At 50.4% G+C, this 19,303-nt stretch overlaps 1 protein-coding gene across 1 annotated transcript; it reads left to right on the forward strand.

Annotated features, from left to right (window-relative positions):
- Window positions 1-14,645: 14,645 nt before the first annotated feature.
- LOC141021743 (DNA damage-inducible protein 1-like) lies at window positions 14,646-15,860 on the forward strand. The gene is made up of 2 exons (XM_073497600.1): window positions 14,646-15,114; window positions 15,760-15,860. The coding sequence occupies exons 1-2, from the start codon at window positions 14,646-14,648 to the stop codon at window positions 15,858-15,860; spliced, it is 570 nt and encodes a 189-aa protein (XP_073353701.1).
- The last annotated feature ends 3,443 nt before the right edge of the window (window positions 15,861-19,303 follow it).

Consider the following 19,303-nt stretch of genomic DNA (forward strand, 5'->3'; position numbering starts at 1 on the left):
ATTCTACCATGTCTGAAATCTGTTTACATCACTTGCCATGTTTGCATTGATGCTATCATCATTTTTGTAGATCTTTGGAACAAGTTCAGTAAGGGAGTTTTATTGAGTGCATTTAGGACCATCATGCCATGATCTTATTTTCTATAATATACTATTGTAGCATGTAGTTTACTAGCTCTAAACATTGCAACCTGATGCTGTTCCTGTCATGCGCAGTGAATTTATGCTGTCTGTTAAACTATTATCACTTGCATTTTTGCCATGCTGTTTTGGACCTGTTCTAGTGAGTTCTAGTAGTAGCTCATTGTTCATGATCTGTAGAGCTTCACCTGTACTTCACTGCCATGTCTTTTGTTTTCATGTTTGGGTGCTGTAACATATTTAAACTTTGCATCTAAGTTGTCATGTTGCTGTTTTCAATAGTTGGCATTGCATCTTGTTTTGCTCGTCTTTTGCAAACCGTGCATCCGTTTCCGGTGATCTTCATATCGATTTCAACCGAAATCCTTCAATCTTTCTAGTGGCATGCTTGGGTTACCAAGATTCTTCACATATACTTCATGACTCCACCGTTTCCTTCTCGTTGTCGTACCCCTTCATTCTGGTAGAACTGTAGCTCCGTGCATACCATTCTTCTTATGCATCCTCGTTAGTCTTGCATGTAGAACATGTTCTTGCCATGAGTGGTTGTTTACTGTATACTTGTCTTTTCTTTCGGTAGTTCTGGGAGACGAGTTTGAGTATGAGGACCCTGTCGAGTACGTTCACAAGGAGCAACCTTTCGATACCTCTGAAAACATTGCAGGCAACATGATCATTACCCCCGATATCACTTCTATCTTTGCTTGCTAGCTGTTCGTTCTATCGCTATGTCACGCTACCTACCACTTGTTTATCAAGCCTCTCATATTGCCATGTCAAGCCTCTAACCCACCTTCCTAGCAAACCGTTGTTTGGCTATGTTACCGCTTTTGCTCGGCCCCTCTTATAGCATTGCTAGTTGCAGGTGCAGTGCAGGTTGTTCCATGTTGGAACATGGATATTTTGGGATATCACAATATCTCTTATTTAATTAATGCATCTATATGCTTGGTAAAGGCTTGAAGGCTTGGCCATTTGCTCGGTGTTTTGTTCCACCTTTGCCGCCCTAGTTTCCGTCATACCGGTGTTATGTTCCTTGATTTTGCATCCCTAACACGGTGAGGGTTTATGGCCCCCTCTTGATAGTTCGCTTTGAATAAAACTCTTCCAGCAAGGCCCAACATTGGTTTTGCCATTTGCCTAATAACAACTAAAACTTGCATAGGGAGTAATTAACACGAGGATACTTAATCAACCCCCCGGGCCAGTGCTCCTCATGAGTGTTGGTCCAAACTAGAGCAGTTTGCGGTGCCTCCCCTTGGCAACTTGGGGTTTTTCATTGCTGTAACCATAGCTCATCCCTCATGGCCTGTGACGAGATACGCGTGGCTACTATCAGGGTGTCAGCACGCCGGGAGGTCTTGCTGGATTTGTTTTACCATTGTCGAAATGTCTTGTGCACCGGGATTCCGAGTCTGATCGAAGGGTCCCGCGATGGAGGATTGTCTCCGCGGATAGTGAGCTTGTCATGGGCTAAGTTGGGACACCCCTGCAGAGTTTAATCTTTTGAAAGCCATGCCCGCGGTTATGTGGCAGATGGGAGGTTTTAATATCCGGTTGTACTGAACTTGAAAAAAACTCTTTAAAATACACCAACCGCGTGTGTAACCGTGATGGTCTCTTTTCGACGAGGTTCGATAAGAGAACATGATGGAGTTATGATTGAACGTAAGTAGTTCAGGATCACTTCTTGATCATTACTAGTTTGCTACCATTGCGTAGTGTTGGTGCAACAAACCCTCAGTCTGTTGCCCAACTGTGCACAGGCACAAGATCAAGATTGAAGCACCAGCTTAAGTCAGGGATTGAAGAACCAACATGCAGCCGAGAGGAACCAAGATCAAGCCAGAGGAGCAAGATATCAACAAGAGAAGGGCGTCCCTTGCTGTGCAAGTGAGCCCGGCAAGGGGAGAGGCCACCAATAGAAGCAAGCAATCAAGGCTCCCCGGCAGAGCCTGCCGGGGCTCGAGCGGGGAGAACCACCCCACCAACCGCTCAAACACGACTCACGTCGTCGATCAGTGCGATGCAAACCTGCAAGATGATTAAGTGGCAGCCATTCGCCACATGGCGGCCATTTCCAATAGAAGAAACCCGCAGATGACACCCGTCCTATGAAGAGTCAAGAGAACAGGTGCGGAGCTGGCAAGATAGCCCGGCAAGCCTTGCCGGGCGACCAGTGATGTGACACTAAGCGGCACATTTAAGGCGCCCTTTCAGCCCGCATAGTTAGGTATGATAGCACTGTTTGCTATCATATCAGTGGATAATGACCACTTTGCCACTCTGGTGACCCCTTAATCTAGAAAAGGAGGCCCATGGCACTCGTAGGGGGGGGAGAGTTGATGAACCCGAGGCAAACCCTGCCGGGAAAGTGTACTATGCGTCATCACACTCATTCCACCATCAATCCACCAAAGCAGGAGTAGGGTCATATGCCTCGCGGCGGCCCGAACCTGGGTAAATTGCTTGTGTGCTCTCTGCCATGCTGCCATGCGCTGACCTGCTCTTTGTGCAACGCAACGGCCCCCCACCCCCCGCCGAATCAGCAAGGGGCCATCCAGTCCCATATGTGGCCGTGGATATCCCGTGACATCTTTGATGCGCCAGGTAGGGGGTTCGCTTGCGCGAACCTGAAAGCGTGCGCAGCGCGTCATCTTCATCGCCATCTTCATCTTCGATGATGCTATCGACCATGGCACCTAAGAAGAAGAAGTCCGGCCCTTCAGCCCATCCGTCCACCTCGAGGGCTCCGCTGCCTGCGGCCTCTAGTGCCTCGGAGGGTACGGAGGCGAGCGAGGACGTGAACCTTGCTGGGGGCGTGACTGGAGTTTGTGGCGCCACCACCACTCCCCCCGCAGCCGACACGGGGGCTGGAGATGTAGGAGGAGAACATCGTCAGCAGCGTCTCGACGGCCACGCTCCGCAAGGTGCGGACGAGGGGGTAACCCCGCCCGCACCCCGTCCTCCTACCGGCGAGCACAACCACAGTAACATTGCTCGGTCCGGGGTGAGCCATCGTCCTCCAGCCGCTCCTGCTACGAGGGTGGTCACGGCGCATGTGTCTCCTCCCGGATGAGCCGGCCAGACCACTACGCTCGACGGAGCTACTGACCCTCGAGCACCATTGTCGCGCGACCCCCCTGCCCTAGTGGTCGTACGACAGCTGTGTGGACGCGGCACTAATGCCGTCGCCACCACTGGCACAACCAGGAGACAGGCGGCAGTGCGGCCGATGTCATCAACATCTACGCCAAGCACAGCCACAGAGGCTATGGCGCGAGCTCAGCTACTACTGAGGTTTCCGCCGGCAGCCGAGCAGATGGATGAATGGCGTGCCACCATCCAGAGCCTACTCGGTTTCACTGAAGCTGGGGGCTCGTGACGAGCTGGCCCGCCACGACCTCTCCAAGCGACAGCAACTGCTCGCACTGCTGGCTGAACGGAAGGGGCCGTCCCCACGGTGCAGTCCCCACCACGGCAGCCGATGCGGGTGCAATAGAATCAAGACCCCGACGATGTGTCGATGGCCTCTTCTGACCCTCGAACACGTCCAACCCAATGTCGAGTCCCAGAGGATAGGCGGCGGGGAGAGGCGCGCATCGTCATGAATCGGCGCCCCGACGACCTCCGCTAGACCGACGGGTGCGGCAGCCTCAACGTCGACGAGCCTGTGCTTGGTGTTGGCGGGTGCCTGCCCTTCGAGGTCGGCTGCCCTACCTTTACACGGGAGCTGCCGCAAGTCCGTTGGCCGTACGTTCGCATGTTCAAGCCAGAGATTCCTGAAAAGTACAACGGCAGGCTGAACTCGGCAGAGTTCCTGAGCATCTACACCATCACTCTTCAGGCTGCCGGGGGAAGAGACGAGAAGGTGTCCACCAACTACTTCCCTTTGGACCTAAAGTCCAATATGAGTTCTTGGCTGATGCACCTGTTGGAGGACTCCATTTCATCATGGGCAGATCTGTGCCACGAGTTTATCGGTGCCTTCACCGGTGGCCACCAAGAGCCCGGTAGGACCAGTGACCTGCAGCTTCTCCAGTAGAAGGAAGGAGAAACCCTCTGTAAGTATTTACAGAGATTCGGTAAAGTTCATAGAAATATTCCAAATATCCATCCGGCATCCGTTATAGCAGCCTTCAGTCCAATGTGCGCAACTGTCGCATTCGTTCTAAGATGAATGGGCGGTTGCCCAAGACTTTGAACAAGCTATACACACTGGTGGATAAGTGTGCTCCGATGGAGGAAGGAAGGACGTTGCCCGGAGAGGAGGATTGCATCATTGTTGATTCAGAGGATGAGGATGAATCAACCAGTCAAAGAAAGGGTAGGAAGTGCAATAAGAAGCCAAGGGATAAGGCAGTAATGACTGTGGAAGGATCTGGCACACCTAGTACCGGCAAGAAGGCCAAGGTTGAGGCCCCCGGCAAGGAAGCTGCCACGTGCGCTGTCTGCAGGGAAGCCTCTGCCACGAAAAATGTTGGGAAAGGTGATGGGCCGTACTGCAAGGTCCACCGGACCAAGGGCCACAACCTTCAGGATTGTTATCAGGTTGAGCAGCTCATCAAGTAATAGAGGGCAGAGTATGATAAGTGTGATAAGGAGAGTGGTCAGAACACTGCTGGCGGTAAGGGCTGAGGCGGTGAAGCAAATCGCCCCGGCAAACCTTTTCGGAACCAAGGAAAACCCGCCAGGGGCCAAGAGAAGGAAATTTGTGATGATGTGAGTGATGAAGGGAATGAAGAGGAAACCAGTGAGCAGGACTTTCAGAAGGCCACTGACGCCCTATGCATTGACGGAGGTGCATCTTTGCACACCTCTCATCGCCAACTCAAGCGATGGGCACAAGAGGTCAATGCTGTGGAACCAGCGCCAGAGGCCCGGAAGCCGCTCATGTGGTCCTGCAGGCCCATCATCTTTGATGAGGAGGATCACCCTACCCGCTCCACTGCGGTAGGGTGTTTGCCATTGTTGGTCTCCCCCAACAATTGTCAACCTCAAGGTCATAAAGATGTTAGTAGATGGCGGCGCCGGGTTGAATCTGATTTCCCCGACATTCAGGAACAAGCTTCAGATAGGAGAAGAAGAGCTAGAGGTTAGCGGCACGTTTCAAGGAGTCAATCTCGGTAGGAGCCATCCCAAGGGGAAGATTACATTGCCGGTGACATTTGGGGGAGAACTGATCTATCGGACTGAGAAGATTGTGTTTGATGTGGTTGATCTCCCCTTGCTGTACAATGGGATTCTGGGACGCCCGGCCCTGGCTAAGTTCATGGCAGCATCCCACTATGCTTATAACACTTAGAAGATGCCTAGGCCACTGGGAGTCATCACTATCCCATCAGATGAGAAGGATGCAATTATCTGCGTGGACAAGATGTACTGAGATGCAATTGCGGCAGAGGCTGAGGCAGCAGCAGCTCCCGCTAAGGAAAGCAAAGGAAAGAAGAGGGATTGTAGGGCCTCTAGCAAGGAGTCCGGGAAGCGTGTCCCCTCCGAGTGCACGGCACCTATTGACGACGTGTCGGAGTGTTCCAACAGAAAGAGATCCAAGGTTGCTGCACCCCAAGTGAAGAAGGTCCCGGCAGGGCTGGCTGGCGTTGATGGTACTTTCACTATTAGCGCCACCCTTGATGACAAATAGGAAAGCGCTTGTTGCCTTCCTGCGGGCAAATATCAATGTGTTTGCCTGGCAACCATCTGATATCCCCGGTGTTCCCAGGGGGGTAATCGAGCACCAGCTTGCTGTCTGCCCACATACCCGACCCATCAAGCAGAAAGTCCGGAAGTAGGCCTTGGAGCGGCAGCAATTCATTGCCGAGGAAATCAAGAAACTAGAGGCAGCTGGTTTGGTCAGAGGAGTATTGCACCCTATGTGGTTGGCAAACCCATTGGTGGTCCAGAAGGCGAATGGGAAATGGCGGCTTTGCATTGATTCCATAGATCTCAACAAGGCTTGCCCGAAGGACACATTTCCCTTGCCGCGCATCGACCAGATCGTGGATTCCACTTCAGGTTGTCATTTGATCTCCTTTCTGGATGCATACTCCAGATATCACCAGATCTTCATGTCCAAATTAAAGAGTGCGGGGTCCACTTTTGCAAGAGCAGTCCAGATTGGTTTTTAACCACAGTTACACAGAAATAGAAGCCAATATGGATGACATCACGGTCAAAACCAAGGATAAAACCGCCCTTATCCAGGATTTGGAACAGACATTTTCTAATCCGCGCAAGATTAACTTGAAGCTTAATCCGGAGAAGTGTGTATCCGGTGTTCCTTCCGGCAAGCTACTTGGATTCTTGGTGTCCCATCGGGGGATTGAAGCTAACCCCGACAAGACCATGGCCATTGAGCAGATCCAAGCACCAAGGACAGTTAAGGATGTAAGGCACCTGACAGGATGCGTTGCTGCACCAAACAGATTCATTTCCAAGTCTGCTGAGCGTGCCCTATTGTTCTTCAACATTTTGAAGAAAGCAGGGCCCATGAAGTGGACCCCGGAAGCAGATGCAGCTCTGCAAGAATTGAAGGCCTACCTATCGTCTGTGCCTACCATGGTTGCACCCAAACCGAGAGCAGTTATTGCTTTACTTGGCGGCAACCAACCAAGTGGTCAGTGCGGCCATGGTAGCACAGCGAGAGGTGGATGAGGCAAAAAGTGGCCAGATCACGACATAGTCAGAAAAGGATAAGAACAACAGTGAGCACAGCAACGAGAGCAACCCCAAGGACGCGACAAGGAAGAAAGTGGTGCAGTGCCCAGTATACTTCGTCAGCTCCTTGTTACAAGGGGCTAGATCGAGGTATTCTGACGTGCAAAAGTTGATCTTTGGCCTCGTCATGGCCTCAAGGAAACTACGCCACTACTTCCAAGCCCATGAGATTACGGTTGTCACTCGTTTTCCGTTGCAAAGGATACTCCAAAACCCTGAGGTCACCGGTAGAATAGTGGAGTGGGCTTTGGAGTTATATAGCTTTGGTTTGAAGTTTGAGAGCACATCAACTATTCATAGCAGGGCACTGGCAGAGTTTATTGCAGAATGGACGCCAACCCCTGATGAGGAAGTGACAGAAACAGCTCTCCCTGGCAAGGAATCACCCCAAGAATGGATTATGTATTTTGATGGTACTTTCTCCCTAAAAGGTGCAGGGGCTAGCGTACTTCTTGTTACCCCCTGAGGGGAGCTCTTAAAGTACGTCGTCCAAATGCACTTTGCCCGGGAAGAAGCCACCAACAATATAGCTGAGTATGAAGGGCTCTCCTTCCCGGGCTTAGGATTGCAGCAGAATTGGGAATTAAGATGTTGATCATTTTAGGAGATTCACAGCTTGTAGTGAGACAAGTCAACAAGGATTATCAAAGCCCATTGATGGAAGCATACGTCGAGGAAGTGAGGAGATTAGAGGAGCACTTTGATTGGTTGCAAATAGAGCACGTACCCAGTGCAGAAAACATCATAGATGATCACCTGTCAAAGTGTGCTGCGCAGAAGCTTCCTGTGGAACCAGGAACTTTTGTTCTCTATCTCTCTCAGCCCTCCGTATCACCAGCCACAGTGGCCTGGAAAAGGAGAAAGTTAGACTATGGTAAGCCTCTCCCGGTCGAGCCGTCCGCCCCCGGCATATACCCTGCCAGAAACAACTCCTCACAGCCTGCCGGACCACCCCCTCCAGCAGGGCCTATGGACTCCGCGAACGAGGATGGTGCTCCCGCAGCAGAGGAGGTGCCGCTAGTCCTCGTTGCCGAGCCCCAGGCTCCAACTTGGGCAAGGCACATCGTCCGCTACCTCCAAACCGGAGAACTTCCCGGCGACCAAGATGAAGCTGGGAAAGTAGCCCGAAGGGCCATTATGTATCAGTTTGTCAATGACACTCTATACAGAAGGAGGCCCAAAGGTGTGAAATTGAAGTGTTTCTGCCGGGAGGATGGAAAGGAACTGCTGACTGAGAGTCATAGAGGAATGTGCAGCTCACACATTGGATCAAGGGCATTAGTTGGCAAAGCATTCCGGCAAGGATTCTATTGGCCCACAGCCCTCCAAGATGCAGTTGAGCTCATCACAACATGTGAAGCCTGCCAGTTCCATTCCAAGAGAACACACCTGCCTACCCAAGCCCTTCAGACAATCCCTCTATCATGGCCATTTTTGGTCTGGGGGCTCGATATCCTCGGCCACTTCCCCCAAGCAATCGGGGGCTTTGAATTCTTGTTCGTTGCCATTGACAAGTTTACAAAGTGGCCAGAAGTGACTTCCGTGAGAAAGGTGATTGCTCGGTCAGCTATAAAATTCTTGAAACAATTGGTGTGTCATTTCAGAGTTCCGGCAAGGATCATCACTGACAACGGCACCCAGTTCACGAGCCACACCTTCATGCAATATGTTCATGACCTCGGATGCAAGATCTCGCTTCTGTGGCACACCCCCGGAGCAATGGACAAGCTAAGAGGACGAACGTTGAACTACTTCGTGGAATCAAGATAAGAGCTTTCGATACGCTGCAGAACCACAACAGGCGGTGGATCGAAGAGCTGCCGGTAGTTCTCTGGTCCGTCAGAACGACACCTAAACGAGCTACCAGGCAGACTCCCTTCTCCCTGGTCTATGGGGCAGAAGCAGTTAACCCCACATAACTCATTTACGGGTCCCCTCGAGTGCTTGCCTACGATGAAGTAGCGCAAGATCAGCACCGGCGTGATGACGCAGTGCTACTTGAGGAGAACCGTCTCCGAGCTGCTATGTGTGCTGCATGCTACCAGCAAGCCCTGCGTTGCTATCACAGCCGCAGGGTTCATGCCCGGTGTTTTGAGGAAGGTGACCTTATCCTTAGACGCGTTCAGTCCGCCAAGGGTACAAACAAGCTATCACCAAAGTGGGAAGGCCCTTACCGGGTGGTACGAGTCACCAGACCTGGCGCTGTCCGTCTGGAGATCGGAGATGGCACTCAGTTGCAAAACTCATGGAATATTATTCATCTCTGTAAGTACTACCCGTAAGGCCCGACAGCCACCCTTTTGTACAGGCCTTGCCTCAGCTGCATGCAACCCCTTGTAGAAAGCCGGGGCGATGACCCCGTGCAAGAGAAAATAAAGAAGCGTTGTAGGTGGGCCCCAGCTAAGATTGCATGCATGCATGAGCACACCTAGATCACTTCATAAGAATTTCATGAGCATTTGCATATGCATATAGATATGATCACATCCTGCATTTATTCTCACCTACATGGAGTTGCAGGTTCCTGCCGTGAAATTGACTTCGACAAAGGACGAGAAGATTGCACAGTGATCCCTAGCAAGCCAAACAGATAAGTGTACCTCTTGTCCATTAGTGTTCTTTAAAGCTATGACTTTGCATGAGAAAACCTCGCCTCTCTTTTGAAACTCAGGTGCTCCCATCCATTTGTTGAATGTTGCTTCAGTCAGGATGGTCGCAGTAGCCTTTGGTAAAAAGGAGTTGGCGGGGGGCTAGCCCCTCTGTCTGTTCCCCGACAGATGGAGCTCTCTGGCAGACAAAGAGGGTGCCGGCAGGATATCCTGCCGGGGAAAACTCGTTTATTTTTACGAAAGAGGCACTCCGCCTCTGCATGGACATACACATGCATGGGTTCCCAGCAGGGTTCATCTCTTTCATTTATATGCTAACACAAGTACAAGTATTACAGAACACAAAGATGGACTCGAGAGATTACATTATCTGAATTAAAATTTGGCGATTGCCTACAAGTTTAAGATTGCAAAAAGATATTGCTCTGTAAACTCCTCTCCCTATCCCTCATACCCCAGGTATTGAGGTGGGAAGAGAAGAGGATGGGCGCCGCACCAGTACAACGCCACCCTGATCCTTGTCAGGAACTGGCAAGCCCAGTCCGACAGGGTCGGCAGTGGCGAGGCTGCGAAGGAGGAAGACGTGCGGAGCACCTCGACGACCCCCCGGTCACCACCTCCAGCACAGGCACTGACAATGGAAGACGTCGGGGCCTAGTCAGAAGACCCTAGAAGGAAGAAGGAGCACTAGGGGTACAAGCCTTTTCCCGGCAGCCGGAAGAAACAGTGATGACGGCGCCGGGAAAAGGGGGGAAGAGTCAGGCAGACGTGCAGCAGGTCGCCAGTACGACACGAACGCGTCGATGCAGTCGTGCTCCTACCGGACAGCCTGCCTCCTGTCTTCTCCTTCTCCCCAGGCTTCGTCTCCATCAACACCGTTCCGGGAGGAGGCCAAGACACCAGTCCAGCGCTCTCCCCGAGAAGACAGCGAGCGGCCAGAACGGCCAGGGGGCTCGAGGCGCACCGCTCTCCTCCTTGGCGGGCGGGAAGGCGCGCCTCTCATCGACAACGGCCCCAAGTCCTCCGGGAGGGGCGATGCTGGGATTACCAATGATCTCCAACCCCGCCACCCGGCCGAGCCTCGAAGAGACCAAGAGATTCACCACGCCAAGGACCAGGCTCACTCCCCGAGCGTCAGCACCGGCATGGGGCAGTGATTGCCCCAAGCGGGAGCCCGGGGGCGGGCCCCATGCTCTTCTCTTAAACATCACGAGCGGAAGCAGAGAACAAGGGAAGAAGAAAGAGGAATGCAGGGATGGATGACTCCACCCTCCTCCACCCCTCCCTTTTATAGGACGGGCGGGGAAGGGCAGCTGCTCCGTCAATGGGTGACCACCGCCCTCCTCCGCCAATTCAAGGCGGGCGGACCCTCTCCAAGATGCTCTCCCGCGCCACACACCACCGTTACCTACTCCTAGTGATGCATGCAGCATACGTGGCTAAGGATAAGGGCGCGCTGTGGGAAGAGTAATTTGGCAGTTTTTACCCCGTGCATTAAAGTCATTCACAGGCCATCACTGGAGCGGTTCCCACCACTATTGGCTTTACACCGCGCGCGAGGAAATCACAAACCGCCCCGAAATCAAGACTAATGAAGCAGCAATGGAAACCTTAAGGGGCCAACCCCTTTAGTGATCCTGCATGTGCACTTATTAGGCCCTACCCCGACGACGTTTACCAGCGTGTTTGGGGCAGAACCGGGGGCTTCTGTTGGTGCAAGAAACCCTGGGTCTGTTGCCCAACTATGCACAGGCACAAGATCAAGATTGAAGCACCAGCTTAAGTCAAGGATTGAAGAACGAACAGATTTGAAGAACCAAAATGCAGCCCAGAGGGACCAAGATCCAGCCAGAGGAGCAAGATATCGGCAAGAGAAGGGCCTCCCTTGCTGGGCAGGCGAGCCCGGCAAGGGGTGAGGCCACAACCAGAAGCAAGCAATCAAGACTCCCCGGCAGAGCCTGCCGGGGCTGGCGGGTGGAGAACCACCCCACCAACCGCTCAAACACGACTCACATCGTTGATCAGTGCGGTCTCAAGCCGCAAGGTGATTAAGTGGCAGCCATTCGCCACATGGCAGCCATTTCCTACAGAAGAAACCCGTAGATGACACCCGTCCTGCGACGTGTCAAGAGAACATGTGCGGAGCTGGCAAGATATCCCGGCAGGTCTTGCCGGGCAACCAGTGATGTGACACTAAGCGGCACATTTAATGCACCCTGTCAGCCCGCAGAGTTAGGTATGAGAGCACTGTTCGCTATCATATCAGTGGATAATGACCACTTTGCCACTGTAGTGACCCCTTAATCTATAAAAGGAGGCCCATGGCACACGTAGGGGGGGAGTTGATAAACCCGAGCCACCATACACGCGTAATCACTGCGGCCCGGAGGCGAACCCTGCCAGGAAAGTGTACTACGAGGCATCACGCTCATTCCACCATCAATCCAAAAAAGCAGGAGTAGGGTCTGAACCTAGGTAAATTGCTTGTGTGCTCTCTGCCATGCTGCCGTGCACTAATCTGCTCTTTGTGCAACGCGACATCACCCCGCCAAACCAGCAAGGGGCCACCCGGTCCCATACGTGGCCGCGGATATCCCGCGTCACGTAGTTTCTCATCTTATTCTTGTATGCGTAAGTTAGCTACCATACAAATGCTTAGAGCTTGATGCAACTCCAGCACTTAACCATACATTTCCCATTTAAGCTTTGGTAGTCTTGATAACAAGGGTGATATGATTGCTGAGTCCCAGTGGCTCACAAAATACTACAAACACAGTTGCAGGTACCGATGAGACTCATGCAGGTGATGCCAGTGAACTCAAGTGGGAGTTTGACGAAGACCGTGGCTGTTACTATGTTTCTTTTCTGGAGGATCAGTAGTGGTGCCCAGTAGGGTCGATCGGGACTTAGCTTGGGTGGTTGTCTTTTATTCGTTTGATTTCGTCCGTAGCCAGACTCTATGTTCATCTTGAATGATTGTATAACTTGATCATATTTGTGTGACATTGTGGCCATTGTAATCCAAAGCTCGTATTCTATCTATTCAGTACATGAGACGAGCAAAGATACAACCACTCTTGCGACCATACCAATATGCTCTTATGCCCCAAGTCGTGCCTCCACGCGTATGGAGTATAGTCGCATATTGGGCGTTACAAGTTGGTAATTAGAGCCATCCCAACTTAGGAGCCCCTGCTTGATCGAACCGCTGACATTGTTGAGGCTAGAGCAAAACTATTTTGAGTCACTCTGGTGGGGACTCCTGACGTAGATGTTTTGACTTCCCTCTCCTCATTTTCACTAAAAAAATTAGGATCACGGGGGTATCTTGGGATCGTTCCAATATTATTGTGACGAGAACATTGTTCTTGGTGCCTCCTGACATTTAGGGGTTGTGGCAGTGTCCCGGGGAGTTGAGCTCCGAGGTGTTCTCGTCACAGTTGTATCATTGCAGTTCCGGTATACCTGAGCTCGCCGACATCGAAAATCTCTTCTATGTGTGTTAGTGGTGAGATAACCACGAGGCCACCCAGTACTGAGGAGGGAGTTCGGGAGTATTTGCACAGCTAGTATAGCGGATGCTTTTCGAAGGTCTGAGGTACACGATTTCCGGAGGTTTCTTGGTTATGTGTTGACGGATGGATACAGTTGGAGCGTAGGGCTTGTTAGTTTTTTGAGATATTTGTGCCTCCGTGTATCCCCGACACAAGGTTGCATAATCAGAAAATTTCGGGAGTTAATATGTGGGAATTCAAGTAGCTCTTAGTTATCTTTCCGACAGATATTTGGTATGAGATTGGGGAATCCTTACCATATATTTGTTCCAGTTGTTACCTTGTTGTTTCATTCTTCAACCTCCTTCAAAGTGGCTTCTCATTCGAATGGTCGTATCATATTAACTTTGGAATGCATTCGTTCAATCTCTCTGTTCGGATGTTGATTGTGAAGATTTCTTTGCACATGTATATCCGTTGATTCAGCTTGTCTATCATTTCTATGGTGGTTCTAACAGATGTCATCTTCTTCAGGATGGCTCCGCCAATGCGTCTGCATCCGGAACGTACCGATGGAGAGCACTCGAACCCTCCGCCTCCTCCTCCGCCTCCGGAGGCATGTCAAGCTGTGATGGCGGCCACCAACGCCAATACACAGATGCTTCTTCAACTCTTACAAGAGCGCAACCAAGGCCAAGGCAACCAAGGAAACCAGGGTCAAGGGCAATTCAACAATCAGCCTCAGTTTGCTACCCTCAACCAGTTTCTTGCAAATCAGACAAAGTCTTTCAACACTTGTGTTGAGGCCATGGACGGTGATGATTGGCTCGTGGACATCAACAAGCATTTTGAATGCAGCAATGTCAGGCCCAAGGACTACGTCAAGTTCGCTTCTTTTCAGCTCAAGGACCAAGCAGCTGATTGGTATCAGCAGTAAAAAGATTCTAGAGGGGGTTGAGTGATTACCTGGACTGACTTCTGCCGGGATTTTCGAGCTCATCATATTCATACAAGTGTTGTTGAGAGCATGCGTGAGGAATTCTGCAATCTCAAGCAACGCAACATGTCCGTCTATCAATAAAATGTCAAGTTTCAGAATCTCGCTCGCTATGCAAGGCAAGACGTTCCTGATGAAAAGAGCATGATCTATCACTTCAGGGGTGGCCTCAGAGAGGATCTGCAGTTAGCTCTCGTTCTTGTTGAGCCTACTCAGTTTGATCAGTTCTATAACATGGCGCTCAAGCAAGAAGCTGCCCAACTCAAGTGTGAGGCTTCAAAGAAAAGGCTCAGGGATGCAGTCCACTCGTCCTCTTCCTCTCAAGTGGTCTCAAAGCAACAAAAGTTTTGGCTTCCTCCACCTCCTTCGTTTCGTCCGCCCTATCAGCAGAAGCACTCAGGTGGCCGTGGATCTTCCCACCCACCCAACCCAGGCTATCAGAACAAGTCTCAGTCTCAGGCTCTAAGGACAGGCGGTCCTCCTCCTCCACCTTTCCGTCCACTTTCAGAGGTCACTTGTCACAAGTGAGCTTTGAAAGGGCATTACTCCAACAAGTGCACCCAGAGGTCCCTTCCGCCTCCTCCTCCGGTCAGGTCAGCAAGCAATGCAGTTGTCAAGCACAATCCCAAGTCTGCAAGGGTGAACTTGATGAATTCAGCTCAAGCAGAGGATTGTTCAGAAGTTATCATGGGTAATCTCCCAGTTAATGGTATTCCTGCTAAAGTTTTATTTGATACTGGTACATTGCATTGCTTCATTTCAAAACTAGTTCTGTCCAAGCATGATTTGCCCCCAGAGTTTTTGCAAGATCCTTTTCATGTGGTTTCTCTGGGAATGCGCATGAGCTCTCATATTGTAGTTCCCAACATGGATATCAAGATGGGCAACTATTCTTTTTTGGCCTCCCCAATTGCTCTCAGCGATTCCAATATTGATCTTATCCTTGGCATGGATTGGCTTTCTAAGCACAAGGCTTCTCTTGATTGTGCTGCAAAAGAGATTAAATTGACTCATCCATCTGAAGATGTGATTATCTTTGTGGCTCGAGATGAAACCATTTGGTTGTTCTCTCTCAATGAGAAAGGCGAGATCAACGCTATTTCTCAGATTCCAGTTGTCCGCGAGTATGAACATGTCTTTCCTAAAGTGCTTCCAGGTATGCCTCCTCAACGGCCAGTCGAGTTCGTTATTGATCTTGAGCCCGGTACAGAACCTGTTTGCAAGCACCCATACAAGCTTGTGCCAGAAAAGCTGAAAGAATTGAAGAAATAGCTCGATGAACAAGAACGTTTGGGTCTGATCAGACCAAGTTCTTCTCCTTGGGGTTGTGGTGTTCTCTTTGTCCAGAAGAAAGATGGCACGGACCGACTCTGCATCGATTACTGCCCATTGAACAAGAAGACAATCAAGAATAAGTACCCACTCCCCAATATCAATGAGTTATTCGAGCAACTCAAGGGTGCAAAGGTGTTTTCCAAGCTTGACCTCCGTATGGGTTATCACCAAATTCGCATTCGTGAAGAAGTTATCCCAAAGACAACATTCAGGACGAGCTATGGTTCTTATGAATACAATGTCATGTCTTTCGAGCTTGCCAATGCCCCTCCTACCCTCTCAAGGATGATGAACTTCATCTTCAACCCCTACACCAATGAATTCGTGCTGGTGTATCTCGATGATATCCTAGTGTTCTCCAAGAATAAAAAGGATCATGCCAAGCATTTGCGATTGGTGCTCGAGAAGCTCAGAGAGCATCAATTATACGGAAAGTTCTCTAAATGCGAATTTTGGCATGATGAAGTTCTTTATCTTGGCCACATCATCTCTGCCAAGGGCATCGCTGTCAATCCGGAAAAGGTTTATGCAATTGTGAACTGGGAGCCTCCTCAGAACGTCAAGTAGCTTCGCAGTTTCCTCGGGCTTGCAAGCTATTGCCGAAGATTTCTTGAGAACTTATCAAAAATTGCTAAGCCTCTTTCCAACCTCCTATAGAAGAATGTCATGTACTCTTGGACTCCTGAGTGTGATGTTGCTTTCAATACTCTCAAAGAGAAACTCGTCACAGCTCCGGTCCTAACTCCTCCTGATGAGTCCAAGCCCTACCAAGTTTTCTGTGATGCCTTGCAAGGTCTCGGCGGTGTGCTTATGCAAGACAAGAAGGTTGTGGCTTATACTTCTCGACAGTTGAAGCCAAACAAAGGGAACTACCCCACTCACGATCTTGAGTTGGTGGCAGTTGTCCATGCATTAATCACTTGGAGACATCTCTTTTTGGGAAGGCAAGTGGACATTTTCACCAATCACAAGAGCCTCAAATATATCTTCACTCAACCCAACCTCAACCTCCGGCAAACTCGTTGGGTCGAAATGATTCAAGAGTACAATCCAAGCATTGAATACACTCCAGGCAAGGCTAATGTGATTGCAGATGTGTTGAGCAGAAAGGCATATTGCAAGAGCTTAATTCTGAAGCAATTCCAACCTGATCTTTGTGAAGCTTTCCGCATGCTCAACCTCCAAGTTGTTCCTCAAGGTTTTCTTGCCAACCTTCATTTCACTCCAACTTTGGAAGATCAAATCCGTGAGGCACAACTCCTTGATACCATGGTGAAGAAGGTGAAACATGGTGTTGCCAAGGGCTTACCCAAATACAAGTGCTATCACATTGATGACAGAGACACTTTGTTCTTTGAGGAACGGATTTTGGTTCCAAAAGGTGATCTCAGGAAGTTCATAATGAATGAAGCTCATAATTCTCTTCTTTCCATCCATCCAGGCAGTTCGAAGATGTACCATGACCTCAAGAAGTCGTATTGGTGGACTCGCATGAAGTGAGAGATTGCTCAATTCGTGAATGAATGTGATGTCTGCCGAAGGGTGAAAGCAGAACATCAACGACCAGCTGGTCTCCTCCAACCACTTGCTATTCCAGAGTGGAAGTTTGATCATATCGAGATGGACTTTGTCACTGGCTTCCCCAAGTCCAAGCGAGGGAATGATGCTATCTTCGTTGTCATTGAAAAGCTTACAAAAGTGGCTCATTTCCTTCCAGTCAAAGAATCTATCACAGCAGCTCAGTTGGTAGAGCTATACACCTCCAGAATTGTCTCGTTGCACGGGATTCCTCAATTGATCTCCTCAGACCGCGGAAGCATTTTCACTTCCAAGTTCTGGGACTCCTTCCAGAATGCCATGGGCACAAAACTTCATTTCAGCATGGCCTTTCATCCTCAAACGAGTGGCCAAGTTGAAAGAGTCAATCAAATCCTTGAAGACATGCTCAGAGCTTGTGTCATCTCTTTCGGCATGAAGTGGGAAGATTCTCCCGTTTGTCGAGTTCTCCTACAACAACGACTTCCAAGCAAGTTCGGGCAAGGCCCCTTTCAAAATTCTAAATGGCAGAAAGTGTCGTACTCCTCTCAACTGGTCCGAGACTGGTGAACGCCAACTTCTTGGCAATGACTTGATCACAGAAGTTGAAGAAGTGTGCAAAGTAATCCATGAAAATCTCAAAGCCGCGCAATCGCGCTAGAGGAGTTACTATGATAACAAGCATCGTGACTTGGCTTTTGAGACTGGAGACCATTTCTATCTCCTCGTCTCTCCAATGAAAGGCACTCAATGCTTAGGTATCAAAGGGAAGCTTGCCATGAGATATGTGGGTCCTTTGAAGGTCATTGGCAAAAGAGGCGACCTTGCCTATCAAATTGAGCTCCCTTCAAACTTCTCAAATGTGCATGATGTCTTTCACGTGTCACAACTTCGCAAGTGCTTCAAGATGCCCGAGTGCACTATCAACTTCGAAGAGATTGATCTCCAAGAGGATTTGTCTTATCATGAGCATCCCGTTGCTATTCTTGAAGAAACCGAGCGCAAAACTCGCAACAAGTCGATCAAGTTCCTGAAAGTTAAGTGGTCTCACCATTCAGACCAAGAAGCTACTTGGGAGCGCGAGGATCACCTCTGTTTCGAATATCCGGAGTTCTTTCAGTCCTAGATCTCGGGACAAGATCCTCTTGTAGTGGAGGAGAGTTGTAACACCCCAAGTTGTAAAACTTCCATATTTGGCAATGTATCCAACCTTGTCATGATCAATCCAAAGTGGTTTCCTCCTTGTTGGTTTCATTGTGGGGTTTTGCTTTGTTTCATATTGCATTGTATTGTCATTTCTTGTCATAATTCATTTTGCCATTAAATTTTGCATCATGGCCTCATCATATGTTGCATTGTGCTTGGTGTTTTTTTTGCAAGTGCCATCTTGCCCTCCTCCATAAATGTTCATCTTCTCCCTATAAATCTTGCACCATGTTCTAAACCTCTCTGCCAAATTTCACCTCATTTGAAGTTGTTTTGGTTGGGTTCAAAAATGCCTCAAGTTTGAATAAAGTTCAAACTTGTTTTATTTTTCTACCTCTAAAAATGCCCAACTTAATTTTATCCAATAGGGCATAATTCCAGGGTCATGAGGACATTCTCATATCTATCATACACCTCTCCCTCCCCCCTGTGCATATCTCTTTATTTTTCCGTCTGAAGAAAAAAAAAGAGAAGAGAGCAGCAGCAACAACGCAACCCAGCAGCAGCAGCAGTCACCTGGGCCTCGGCCACCAGGCCGGACCAGCTAACCCCAGCTCCAGCCAGCCCAGCTAACCGCGCGGCCTACCTCTGTCTGCTTTTTCTCACTTGCGCACCTGCTCACCCCCCTCTGCCTCGCGCCCACGTGGCCAAGCCAGCCCCAACTATCAGTGACTGAGGCCGCTCCTGCAGCCACCTTTCTTCCTCCTTTGCCCCCCTCGTACGCACGCACATGGCCAAGGCCACGCCACCGCGAGCTCCCCTGCTCGCCCTAGCCCCCTTTAAGAACCCTCTCCTTGTCCACCCACTCCCTTGGGTTTCCCTCTACCTCCAGTCGCCGCCGCCAGGCCATCATATATAGCCACCAGATCCGCCGCCCCAACCACGTCCCGAACGCGTCCGAGAGCGCTGCCATGTCGCCGTCGTGACCTCTGTCGTCCTCTGCTTCAACGACCGTGTCCGTCAAGTCCACCGACGTCGTCTACTTCCCCTATGGCCTCGAGGGACGCCAAGTCCGACTCCTTCCTCGTCGTCTTCCTCTGCTTCGGTCGCCGATTGTCTCGGGTGAAATCCGCCGCCTCCCGTCTTCCTCGAGCCTGTTAGACTCCACCAACGACCCTTACGTGAGCATCCGCACCTCCGCGACCCTTTTCCCCCCTCGCTTGCACGTTCTTTAGCGTTAGCCTAGAGCACCCGCACTCATCGCCATCGGGCCTCGTCTCTTGCTAGGATCCTGACCGCTTTAGCCTCGTCGCTTCGGTCCGTAGCGG

The sequence above is a fragment of the Aegilops tauschii genome, chromosome 4, assembly GCF_002575655.3.
Source record: "Aegilops tauschii subsp. strangulata cultivar AL8/78 chromosome 4, Aet v6.0, whole genome shotgun sequence".
In the NCBI taxonomy this organism is placed as follows: Eukaryota; Viridiplantae; Streptophyta; class Magnoliopsida; order Poales; family Poaceae; genus Aegilops; species Aegilops tauschii.

What these genes read in the sequence shown, in the direction of transcription:
- LOC141021743 (XM_073497600.1), top strand. Translation starts at nt 14,646, where the DNA reads ATGGGTAATCTCCCAGTTAATGGTATTCCTGCTAAAGTTTTATTTGAT. An exon ending in CTTTCCTAAAGTGCTTCCAG is followed by an intron (nt 15,115 to 15,759) that starts GTATGCCTCCTC and finishes GGCATGATGAAG; the next exon opens with TTCTTTATCTTGGCCACATC.